The sequence below is a fragment of the Felis catus genome, chromosome B1, assembly GCF_018350175.1.
Source record: "Felis catus isolate Fca126 chromosome B1, F.catus_Fca126_mat1.0, whole genome shotgun sequence".
NCBI classification, from domain to species: domain Eukaryota; kingdom Metazoa; phylum Chordata; class Mammalia; order Carnivora; family Felidae; genus Felis; species Felis catus.
The window spans coordinates 50407556-50420282 of record NC_058371.1 but is presented as its reverse complement, the minus strand read 5'-3'; the positions used below and the strand labels follow the sequence as shown (position 1 = coordinate 50420282).

Below are 12727 nucleotides of genomic sequence, written 5' to 3'. Positions count from 1 at the left end.
TGTAAAAACAACTCAAACACCACCTTCTTCCTAAAAGCTCCATTTCATCATCTTCATTCAGTAAGTAGGTATGAAAAGCTAAAGCTGGAGAAGACATAGTCAGTCCCTGACTTCAAAGAGTTTAAAGTCTAGATAGAGAGCTATACATGTGTGTCACCAGCTGTGTGATGTAAAAATGAAAACCCCTATCTTATTCTAGGGCAGGAGGTAGTACTTGAACCAATTTGTGACAGGACTGGGGTTGGATTACCCTTCGGATACTAACAGGAACACTGGATATTAGAACGTTTTTGGACTACCCTAATTGCTGTAATTTAATTGGAAAAGGAAATAACATTTTGTTTGAGGAGAGCCATAATAATACTATGTTTTTCTAATATTTTTAAAGGATACTTTTGAATAATTTATATTGTTATATTTGCTACAAATGAAATTTGGCAAACTTGCAAGAAAGAAAACGTCTATGTAGTTGTTTACATTTTATCTCTTTTCCTTTCAATACTGTTGACAGGATTTAGTAGCCTAGCAGCCTCCTACTTGAATCCAGTAAAATCCTTTGTGCCGCAGATGCCAAAGCTCTTGAAGTCGCTCTTCCCTGTCCGTGATGAGAAAAGGGGCAAGCAGCCATCTCCCCTTGTACATCAGGTAAAAGCATCAGGAAAGCAACGGTGAACATTTCCTAATTCCTGGTGGAATGATGCTCTGTGTCGTCGCATTGATGCTGAAGGGGAGGGATAGCAGTGGTGGTGGGGCCTTAGAACCAGCCTTTTTAGGCCTAGTAAAAGCTTGTGATAATTTCTCCTTCACTCTCTTCAGAGGTAACAGAGCTGTTGAAACTTACTGACAGTCTCAATCCTTTCTGCTTTTAAAAAGTGCCGAGTACACTGCTAATGTGATTTATGGTAATATTACTTAGAGCAACAATAGTAAAATTTATGAAGTGCACTTAGTGTTGTTTGTGTATTGCCAAACAGAAAATGTAATTCTATTTTTAATTCTTGATTTCATTTCTTATTTCAAACAATTTTATGTCATCACTGTCCTTCCCTCTCCACCTCTTTTTCCTCTGCTGTGGTCTATCTGTTCCTTCATTTAAAATGTTACAAGGATCACTTGTCTTATTTCCCCTTTTTCTTAAAACTCTCCACCCAGCCTTCAAATAAGTTTTAAAGAAAATCTTAGAGGGTTTTCAACATAATCAGGAATCTGCTCTTATGCGATGGTGAATGGGAAGCCTGTTGGAAATGTAATTTCCAGCCTTATGTAGGTGTGAATTCAGCAGAAAATGATAAATGAGGATTTATTTATACTCCTTCAAAAACACATACAGTGCAAGTTCAGTTGTTGAAATAGGTCTTTTGACATCAGCTTATCCACATTCACTTAAAACGTTCAAGTTGCAGAAATGCAGGTGAGTCCTTGTTTGAGACCTTTAACTATTTAAAAGAATTTTCTGAGTTTATGAATGCATATTCAAGGGGGGTGGTATTAGTTTTGTAAGGCTGCAATATAGACATATAATTTTTTCAACTTAGCATTATATAAACATTACTTAAGCAGACATTTACACATATTGGATGGAAAAAAATCATGATTTTGGATGCTTAAACTAAATTTAAGCACATAAGAAGGAGTGCTTGACAGTTATTGAAGGAATCTATGACTATGAGAGCTAAAAGAAATAGCAAGTCTAATCCTTGGTTGGGGTTTAGGCAAAAGTGATTTTTCCAAGGATTTGTATATATTATTCTGTTACTACATCATTGGTTTGTAATGTATGATGCATGGACTCTCTGTCAGAATTTCCATGGTAGATTTTTAAGACTGTAACTTTAAAAAAAGCAATAACAGCCTGACCTCATAATCCATAATCCATAATCCATAATCTGGGAGTGCCTTTATAATCTGTATTTATAAGCACCCAGGTGATTTTATCAAAATATAAAGTTTGATAACCACCATTTTCCAATTGCTATTTGGTGAAGACAGTTATAGAAGTTAAAGGAAATTGACATGGCATTAGAAGTTATTGAATCATACTCTGCAGTTATAGTTAGTTTTTCAGTGCTACTTTGAGTTTTTGATGTTGCAAGTCAAATCACCTGCTACAATAAATTATTTTTACTGTTTTGCCAGTAAATGATTGATTCTTCTGGATATGAGAGGAACAATAATGTGTTAGAAAGAAATGTAGTGATTGGCAAATAACTGCATTTTGTAATGTTCAGTTTAAGAAGGTAATCTTGAGATATTTCAAAGATACCTTACGCAGTATTTGTCCATTTGGTTTACTTTTTTTGAGCATATATGAGCAATGGCATTGGAGAGAGTAGCCCAGATATTTCACATTTCATAAATAAATGATAATATAAATACAAAACTTGCCTGAATGAAGATGCCTAGTGGTGGAGTTAAACAGTCCAGTTGGGGTTCGGTTTGTGAAAGCTCGACCCCACTGCAGGACCTTTCCTGAAGGTCACCAGGGAGCTGCATCTTGCCTGCACCATTCCAGTCCTCATCTGACTTGACATCATACCTGAAACACTTGCATCTCTAGACTTCAGTGCTGTGACATTTCCTGGCATCCCTTCCTCTGACTGCTCAGTCTTTGTCAGTTGACTTTTCTGGGACCATCTATTCCATCAAGCTGCAAATATTCAGGTGCCCCAGAGCTCCATTCTGGGCCTTCTTTCCATGGGTCACCCCATTTACTTCCATGGCTCTGTTTATGCATTTTCAACGCTCAAATTTCTATCGCCAGCCCAAACTTTGCCCCTCATCTTGGGCTTCATGGAGCCAACTACCCATTAAACTTTTTCACTCATAAATCAATTAGGCATTCACATTTTATAAGTCCAAAACATTACCGTTGGTTTCAGCTCACAAGTCTATTTACTCCCAACACACAAACTACTTAAAACTACAAATCCATCTCAGTATGTAGCACAAATGTCCACCTAGTTGCTCATATCTCAGAGTGCATCAGTAAAATTTTATAGGTACTGCTTCCAATCCAGTGACTTCTGACCATCTCCATCTTCATCAGTCATTCATGCCACCATCATCTCTTGCCTAGATTATTCCAGCAGCCTACATACAGGTCTGTCTGACACTTTTTGCCTCATAAAGTTTATTATTCATGAAGTAGCCAAAGTGACCTTCCAAAATCTTACTTAAATTCATGGCTTGAAGTCTTCCACTGCTTCTCACTAAAACTGAATAAAATCTAAATTCCTTACTGTGCCTTACAGCATCCTATATGATCTGTTCCCCTGACTTCTAATCTTTATGCCCTTTATTTCTTCTTTGTTCACCATACTAAGTCATGTTGGCCTTTTCCCCTTCTTCCTTCCTTCCTAACTTCCTTCCTTCCTTCCTTCCTTCCTTCCTTCCTTCCTTCCTTCCTCCCTCCCTCCCTCCTTCCCTCCCTCCCTCCCTCCCTTCCTCCCTTCCTCCCTTCCTCCCTTCCCTCCCTCCCTCCTACCTTCCCTCCCTCCCTTGCTTCCTAATTTCATGAACACATGAAGTTCATTTTGGTCTCAAGAATTTTTTGCATTTGCCTTTCCTTATACTTGGAATACTCTTTCCCAAAGTTTTTGCATGGCTACTAGGTCTCTAATAGAGTGGTCTACTATTTAGAGTGGTCAAGATAGGCTAGTCTAAGGAAGTACACTTGCATTTAGAGAGGCCTTGACCAGCTAAACTAAAACAATAGCTTCCACCACATTAGTATACTATTACCATATTTAATCTTCATTGGATGTTATTGTTATGTTTATATGTTTATTAGCTCTTCTCTAGAATTGGTTGACCATTGACATATGCAGATTATTATATTAGATAGTTTGTATGTGTCAAGTGTCATCCAGTGGTATAAAGTACTATGTTTGCAGCTTAGAGGTGAGGGAATCACATCTGAGTGGGGATTTGCGATATCAAGACATAATTATGAACTTTCTTGCCTAGATTGATACAAGTTCCACTGAAGAACTATTCCTAAAGGAGGGGAAAACTTAAGCGTATCATCAGGACTTAGTTGATCAAAGATGCTTGTGCTCACATCATTTTTATTGACTGTCTGGGATAAAGCTCTCAGAGAAGTAAAGCATAATTTTAAATGACATTGCCAATATGGAGTTTTCTTTTGTTTAAATATGTTTTAAATTGTTGCCACCTGAATGGTGTTTCATCCTTGGAAATGGAGCACTGTAATGCAAATGGAATTTCAAAGTAACAGCAGTAAGAAGAATGCTGTATTGGTTAGACTTCTTTAGTGCTCCTCAATTTTTTTTAAATAGTAGTCTTTACTATAATGGCATCCCATTCACTTGGAAATGAGCTTTGATACCTAAAGTTGAGGGTCTTACTGTTGTTAATGATCTGTCCTGCCTCTCCTTATGGGAACTCTTAGTCCTCCAGGAAAAAAAATCCGCTTCCTTCCAACCAGTTTTTGCCTCAGAGTTTCCTCTGGTGTTACCTAGGAGTTAAAGGGAGGGGAGGAGAAGGTTCTCTCTAGACTTAATTAATAGCTATAGGTTAGTCCACTATATCTCATAATAAATGCTCCATCATTCTTCTGTTGCCTTGTCAGAGTCTTGCTTCAAGTGGGGAGCCTGGAAGTGTTTTCAAGCCCACACTTGAAAATAGTGGAATCATCATCTTCCTCTTCTAAATAATGTACTTCTACCAAAGCAACATATGACTGTACTTTTTTTTTTTTTTTAAAGCCAGTATTAGCTTGTTGTGCCTCTGGTCAGTTAACATTCCCTTTTTTGTTTGTTTGTTTACACTCTTGTCAGTGCAGTTCTTTTTTATTACTGTGTTGTCTAGCTGATGTATAAAAATACTTAAGGAACTTTAGATTCATTTCTAAAATTTTTCATCTTAGTTTTGTTTTAATGCTCCTAGAATATCAAGGTACTTTTTTTTTATTTTTTAATGTTTATTTTTGAGAGAGAGAGAGAGAGAGAGAGAGAGAGCATGAGTGGGGGTAAGGGGCAGAGAGAGAAGGAGACACAGAATCCGAAGCAGGCTCCAGGCTCTGAGCTGTCAGCACAGAGCTGGACATGGGGCTCGAACTCACGAACTGCGAGATCATGACCTGGGCCGAAGTTGGACGCTCAACCCACTGAGCCACCCAGGTACCTGTCAAGGTATTTCTTAAGTAATTATTTAGAAAATACATTTGATCCAGCTATCTCTGCAAACTTTTTAAGGGCATAGTCTGTCTTCATTTGAGTCATAAGTAAAATAATTGAACGTTAGAGGGCCTAAGAGAGAGCCCTGTCATAGGCAACTAAAGATCACTCCTCAAGTCACAGGGTGACAGTTCAGCATATTTCAGCTTTACATGTTCAACAACTACCATCTCCAGTCCACGTTTCTTCCTCTCTCTACCAAAGAGATCATGGGAGACTTTGTTAGATACATTATGGAAATAAAGGGACACCATGTCCGTGGTCTTTCTCTGTATCACCAGTCTTGTAACAAGCCTAAAACACATTCATGCTGGCAAACATTCCTAAACTACTCTGTTCACTGCCTGGCTTTGCCATAGCTCTGTGTGAATTATCTAGTGGTATCATTTACCAGTAGTGCAAAGAAATACACAAATGCCATGAACCTTGCTCTCCTTTTGATTCTGTGTTTTATTTGCTGCTAGTGCTTTGTTAGTACACTCATTTCAGTAGCCTGTATAAATAGTCATTAAATAATCAATACCTAAGACTAAAAAACTTAGTGTGTTATAGAATAACATCAAAGATAGAACCCAGAAAAATAGAAATCAGTGCATATCCTAAAAGGAATCTGGATCAATTCTACAGTATGGGAAAGGGTAAATTATTAATACTGCATAAGATATAGAGATAATAGATAGTAACCTTGCTGAAGCTATATAATGTGCAACAGCACAAAAAACCCCCAAAACCCCAATGGTTTGAGTATCAACAATATGTGGTAACCAAATAGACCACATATGATAGGATACTATTTTATTTCTATTCCCCCCAACTTTCTCTTTTTATCATTTTTAAAGCTGTTTCCCACTGAACTATGATGAAAGATACTAAAACTTCTTTCTTTTTTATATTTCTGTCCCAGTTTAGTTTGAAGACTTAAAGTTCTTCTCTGAAATAGTCACAATAATGAAGAAACTCACATGGACTCACCTGAACACCACCCTTGGCATTATTAGACCACGCTTAGATTACTGTAGTTGGTCCTGGATGTGTCACTATGGGAAATCCATTGACCAATTGGAATTATTTCAGGGGATAACGTCAGAAATGATTTATGAGGAAGGATTAAAGGAGTTATTTATAGCTTGACCAAACAATGACTAAGAGAGCTGACTGTATAAGCAGTCAAGGGACGGCAGCACCGAGGCGGTGAGAGCTGTGTAGGATGGCTCTGCTACAGCAGGGGGTGGAAGGCGCAGAATGACAGAGGTGAAATTAACAGAGAGACTGGTAACAGCTGTGAATAAGCAGAATGATTTAGAGATAGCAGGGTGCTCTCTTCAAAAAAGCACCATGGAATTGCTGTCACTTCTGTTTTTTAAAAAATAAGATTTTGAAAATATAAAAATAGTCCAGGTAATAACTGAGGAATGGGATAGGTCTTGTTTCTACCAGTCATTCCTATAATCTCACTGTTAGGTGGAAGAGAGACAGAAGTTGTGTAATGAAGGCAGGATTATTCTCAGAAAAGTACTTTTAATCAGAGTGTCCTTGACATTTTCAAACAAGAGTGTTCAGTACTCTCCCTCATGGAAAGATACAAACATACAACTATGGTGAAACTAACGAAAAGATTAATGTTTATTAACTTGTTCTTTGGAGTCAGCAGGTTTTCACATCAAGATGCTATTATTTTTTGGCATTATATTTCAGTATTTGAAAAGATTCATGGATCTTTTCTTGTACGGTAGAAGTTAATAGTTTACTCTGAAGATTTAAAAACAAAGATTCTTACATTGTACAAAATGTTTTGGTTTGAACATGTTCATAAAGACTTATGTTTCTCATTTTTATGGAGATTTGTTTTTGTTTGTAATCAATTTCTGAGTTCCAGAAATGCAAAGATATTGCACTGAAAGAGGTGGCAGCTGACAAAATTGCTGTCTTTGACCTTCTGATGCAAGTTTAGTAACTAATCTGGAAAATAATGAACTGCAATTAATGAAATCTGTACTCATATTCAAGTGTGTGTCTCAGACAGCACATAAAATAATTGAAAGAACTTCCTGCTCTCTAATTAGTTAGATTGAATTAATTTGGCATAATAGCTTTTTTCATGTATCAAGAAGTTTGTGTTCAGATGAAGCTATTTATGTGCTTCAAACTTTGGGACTCTAAATGATGCCTCTGGTTCATCTGGAGAATTAAAGAGTTAATATTCAGGTTTAATTTCCACCATCAAAAGCACAGTCCCATTTTCAGCCTATCTATGTTTTACAGTCTGTCCCTTTTCTGTGTCCTGCACTTTGCTTGGGGCTATCTTGTCAACCACAGGGATATTTTTCTCTCTTTCAACACTGTTTCCAGCATGGAGGATGGACAAAGCCTTGAGGTGAGAGAGTAGCACTGCACATCTCCAGTACTAATTGAAAAGATGCTTGTGTAGTTAGTTATTCCATCCTTTGTGTCAGCAATCCTTCTGCACATAAAATGGGGGGGGGGGGGAAGGGGCACCTGGGTGGTGCAGTCAGTTAAGTGTCTGACTCTTGATCTCGGCTCAGGTCAGGTTTGTGAGTTTGAGCTCCCAGTTGGGCTCTGTGCTGACAGTGCGGAGCCTGCTTGGTATTCTCTCTCTTCTCTCCGCGCCTCCCCGGCTTGTGCTCTTTCTCTTTCTCTCAAAATAAATAAGCAAACCTGAAAAGATAAATAAATAAAATGGGAAAAAACAAACCAACTACTAGTTCTTCCCTTGTGCACACAGATGCTGTTTTTAGGGTTACTCATACGTGGACTCCTTGATGAAACAAACCTTATCAATGCTGCCCCATGTGTCATCACCATAAATAACTAAAATAAGAAAAAGGCTTTATATCTTGTTTTCCAGCCTTCAGTGTTCGTTAATTGTTCAGATTCTTTAAAAAATAACGTAGGGGTGCCTGGGTGGTTCAGTAGGTTAAGCATCTGACTCTTGATTTTGGCTCAGGTCATGATCTCATGGTTCATGAGATCGTGCCCAGAGCCCAGCTCTGCATGGAGCCTGTTTGGGATTCTCTGTCTTTCCCTTTCTTTCTGCTACTGCCCTGTTTGCATGCATGCTCTCTTTCTCTTTCAAAATAAATAAATAAACTTTAAAAAGAATGTATATTTGCATTTCCCGCCTGTAATTTAGTAAGTGCCACATGTAATAAATATATTTGAATATGTTATCATACATTCAGTTGTTCTTGAGTTCATAAAGGCAAGTTTGCCTTTGGAGTACAGACTTTTTTTTTAAGTTTATTTATTTATTTTGAGACAGAGTACGAGTTGGGGAGGGGCATAGAGAGAGAGGGAGAGAGAATCCCAAGCAGGCTCCACATTGACACTGCGGAGTCTGATGTGGGGTTTCAACTCACGAACTGTGAGATCATGACCTGTGCTTAACTGACTGAGCCACCCAGCGCCCTCCCCACTTTTTTTTTTTAATTTAAGGCAAATGATTTCCATTCAGTTGCTTTAGGGATGAATTCTTAGTCACTTTTAGTACTGTCAGTTTTCCAAAATTTTCATAATGTTTTGCTGCCTATCTTTGCCCCAGAAATGTATGGACACTGTATTGAAAGATACTGAGTTGACAGTGTTGTCTTCACAGTCAGGTATAATAGCTGATTTGAAAAATAGTGAAAATATGAGTTTCTGAGTCATTACTGAAGTTGATTGAAGAGACCTCAGTCTGCCAGTCATTTTTCAGAAATTGTCCTTGTATACTTTTGTATGATTCTCTAGATCAGGGATTGGGAAACTTTTTTTAAGGGCCAGAAAGTATTTTAGGTTTTGTAGGCCTGTCAAAACTAGCCATAGATAATACTTCTAATAAATGAGTCTGGGATGTGTTCTGAGAAAATTTTATTTATAACCCCCAAATTTGAATTTCATATAATTTTTTCATGTTACAAAATATTCTTTTATTTCAATAATTTGAAAGTGTAAAAATCATTCATAGCTTACAGGTTATACCAAACAGGTGATAGTCTAGATTTAGACCCAGTTTTTAAAATTTTAAGAGTAACAAATATTCTCTTTTAAGTAAACACCTTTTGTCCTTCATAGACACTTGAAAAACCAACAACCGTTATTTTTAATGAAGTGAATATTACATCCTTTAAAAAAAAATGTAAGTTTTTTTCACATGAATATTTAAATAAGCATTAATAGCTATCATGTGGAAGTTTAAAAAGTAAAAATAAGAAACTATCTTTTATCACAACTCCAGAAATACTAGCATTTAAAATTTCCTATACATAGTACCTCAAATAAGTTGAACTAACACATATATAAATAATATAGTAAAATAAAAAGTCTGTTTTGATGGTCTCACTCACTTTTACCCTCTGATAAAATAGTTTACTTGTTCATGGAAGAAATGGGCCTTTAGTTGTTTTATATGTTTAAAGTTAAATGGGAGTATAAGTTAGTCCCCGAGTGCTTGTTTCTGAGGAGCAAGGGACTCTGTGTGTCGTTTTGCTCCCCCTATATCCCCAGCTTCTGGCACAGTCATTGGAATATAGCAGACACCTGACATGTGTTTGTGAATGAGTAAATTGATGATATCTAAGGTTCTTTATTTGAAAGAAAATGGAATTAAAGTCCATGGAGGAGGGGAAGAAGAAAAAAAAAAAGAGGGAGGGAGAGAGCCAAAGCATAAGAGACTCTTAAAAACTGAGAACAAACTAAGGGTTGATGGGGGGTGGGAGGGAGGGGAGGGTGGGTGATGGGTATTGAGGAGGGCACCTTTTGGGATGAGCACTGGGTGTTGTCTGGAAACCAGTTTGGCAATAAATTTCATATTAAAAAAAATATTGTATCCTGAATGGCTTTGGGACTGATAACCGAAGTAGAATCTTTGGATTTATATTTTACATCAGATATAATTGTTGATTATTTAAAACTGGGCTTGTAGCAACCTAAACTAGAAGTATCTTTTAAGACACCACAAAATTCCAGTGATTAGGAAAACCATGGTATTTCCCAAATGTGCTGAATGTTTACTGCGTGCCAGAGATTTTATATGCATTAGCTCAATAGTGGTGCTAAGTTAGATCAGCGCTGTCCAATAGAAGAATGTGAGCCCCACGTGACATTTTAAATTTTCTGGCAGGCACATTTAAAAAAGTAAAAAGAAACAGGTCAAATTAATTCTAGTAATATAATTTACTTAACCTAGTATAGTCATAATACTGTCACTTTAACCTGTAATCAGTATAAAAAAATTACTGAGATATTTCCTTCTTTTTTTCTGTAAAGTTCTTGAAATCAAGTGTGTATTTTACATTTCTAGCACATCTCAATGTGGATACTAAATTTTTGTCGGAAATACTTGATCTGCATTTAGAGTTAATGAAGTAGACAAAATAGATCCCCATGCCCAATCTGTTCTAAACATACTCAAAGGCACTTTAATTTTTAAATTTTTAAGTAAAATTAAAAATTCACTTCCTCAGTCACATTAGCTTCATTTCAAGTTCTCAGTAGCTACATGGGCTAGTGGCCATCATGTTGGAGAGCACAGGGTTAGAGGGTGATATTAGATACTGAGATATTGAGGAAAATGAGACTTTGGTAGGTTAAACACCTCATCTAAGGTTACAGAGCCTAGTGAGTGGTATACTGAGATTTATATTCAAGGAACAAAATTGCATGCACAATTGTGACCTTAAGAGATTTCACTGGATCTAAAATATTACAAGCGATTATATTTATAGAATGAATGAATCTAAAGTATTTGAAGGAGTGGGGAGCACCTGGGTGACTCAGTCGGTTAAGCGTCCGACTTCAGCTCAGGTTATGATCTCATGGCTCACAAGTTTGAGCCCTGCATTGGGCTTTGTGCTGACAGTTCAGAGCCTGGAGCCTGCTTCAGATTCTGTGTCTCCCTCTCTCAGCCCCTGCCCTGGTCATGCTCTGTCTCTCTCTCTCTCAAAACTAAGCATTAAAAAAGCAAAATAAGTAAAATATTTGAATTAGGGACTGGTCAAACCATGGAAATACACTGAGTAGGACCTATTTGTATTTTCTTGCCCATTCCTTTCTGAAAAAATTATCTGTGGGCAGTGGAGAATCATTAACTGCTTTCTGGCAGGAGAGTGACATGGTCAAATTTGTATTTTAGAAAGTTCTTCTGACTGCAATTTGGAGGGTAGATTAGAAGAGGATAAAACTGAAAGAATCTATTTGAGTGTATCTAAAAACCTCATGAGGCATTGTAATTTTGGGCAGAAAAATGAAGTCACCTTCCCATGCCTGCCACATTGATATTTGATGTCACTGATTGAAAGGGGCATGAGGCAGGTGGAATAAAAGTGTGTCTGGCAGGGGACCAGCTGGTGGCCACCTGTCTTCCACTCTGTGTGGCATTGCTCAGAGAATGCATGTGGACTGGATTACCACCTTCTGGATGTGCAACACCAGAGATGATCAGGCTTACACACAAACAAATGACTGATGGGTCAGGTAGAACGCTGAGTCACTCATTTAAAATAAGAAATCTAATTGCCAGATGGACAAAAGTGCTGGAGTCATCATAGCTAACACACTCTTACCCTGATCACCCTGGAGAGGCAGCGTGTAAATCATGAGCCAGCTCTGTGAGTGGGGAGCTGGCTATGTGAACCAGTTCCTGCAGGCAGCTGAAGTGTCAGTCTCTGGACTAGTGCAGGGTGCTTCCTACCAGCCTTCCTCCTGTGACTTTCCAGTTCCCCTTCTTCCACCCTAACCACTCTGCCTCTGATTAACATAACCTTTAAAAAGTATGTTTATATTGATTAGGTTATTTATTGCTGAGTCTTGATCTTTAGGTAATTGTACATGACTGTTTTTATTCATTGTTTATTATGCTTATCAGAACATATTCAAAGATTAGGAAATATTTTATTTATATGCACTCGCCCTGCTTGGTTGGTCTCGTTTATTATATTTTTCTCACTTTAGAAGCATGAAAATCAAAGGTTGTCTATTGATTATTTGTAGCAAAGGTAAATCCTACGTCTCTTGTTATGTATTCTTATGCTTGGATTTAAATGATTGGTTAGAGTTTTAAAAAGGAGCGGGGCGGGGGGGGGGGGCGCTCCTGGCTGGCTCAGTCACCAGAGCATGTGACTCTTGATCTTGGGGTTGTGAGTGTGAGCCACATGGTGGGTGTAGAGATTACTTTAAGAAGTAAAATCTTGAGGCACCTGGGTGGCTCAGTCGGTTAAGCATCCAACTCTTGATTTCAGCTCAGGCCATGACCTCATGGTTCATGAGATAAATCCTCGTGCTGGGTGAGGACCTGCTTGAGATTCTCTCTCTGTCCCTCTCCTCTTCTCAAAACAATAAATAAAAATAAAATCTTAAAAGACATGGAAGATCATATTTGCGTAGGATCCATTGGAAAATGACATTTAAGAATTTATCGAGTTCAGGGTGAAGGGGTGATTATTAGGAAAGGTTCATTTTCAAACAAGAAAAAAATTGCATCAGAAAATTCAGTGTTTTGGAACAAATTTTGTATTTTTTGCTTTAAAATATTT

At 37.6% G+C, this 12727-nt stretch overlaps 1 protein-coding gene across 1 annotated transcript in view; it reads left to right on the top strand.

Annotated features, from left to right (window-relative positions):
* The window catches only part of KIF13B (kinesin family member 13B), a 202983-nt gene that overhangs the window by 170602 nt on the left and 19654 nt on the right, over positions 1–12727 (top strand). Inside the window, exon 37 of the mRNA XM_023252641.2 lies at positions 512–645. Within this exon, the coding sequence (XP_023108409.2) occupies positions 512–645 (134 nt within the window). The remainder of the gene's footprint in view (positions 1–511; positions 646–12727) is intronic.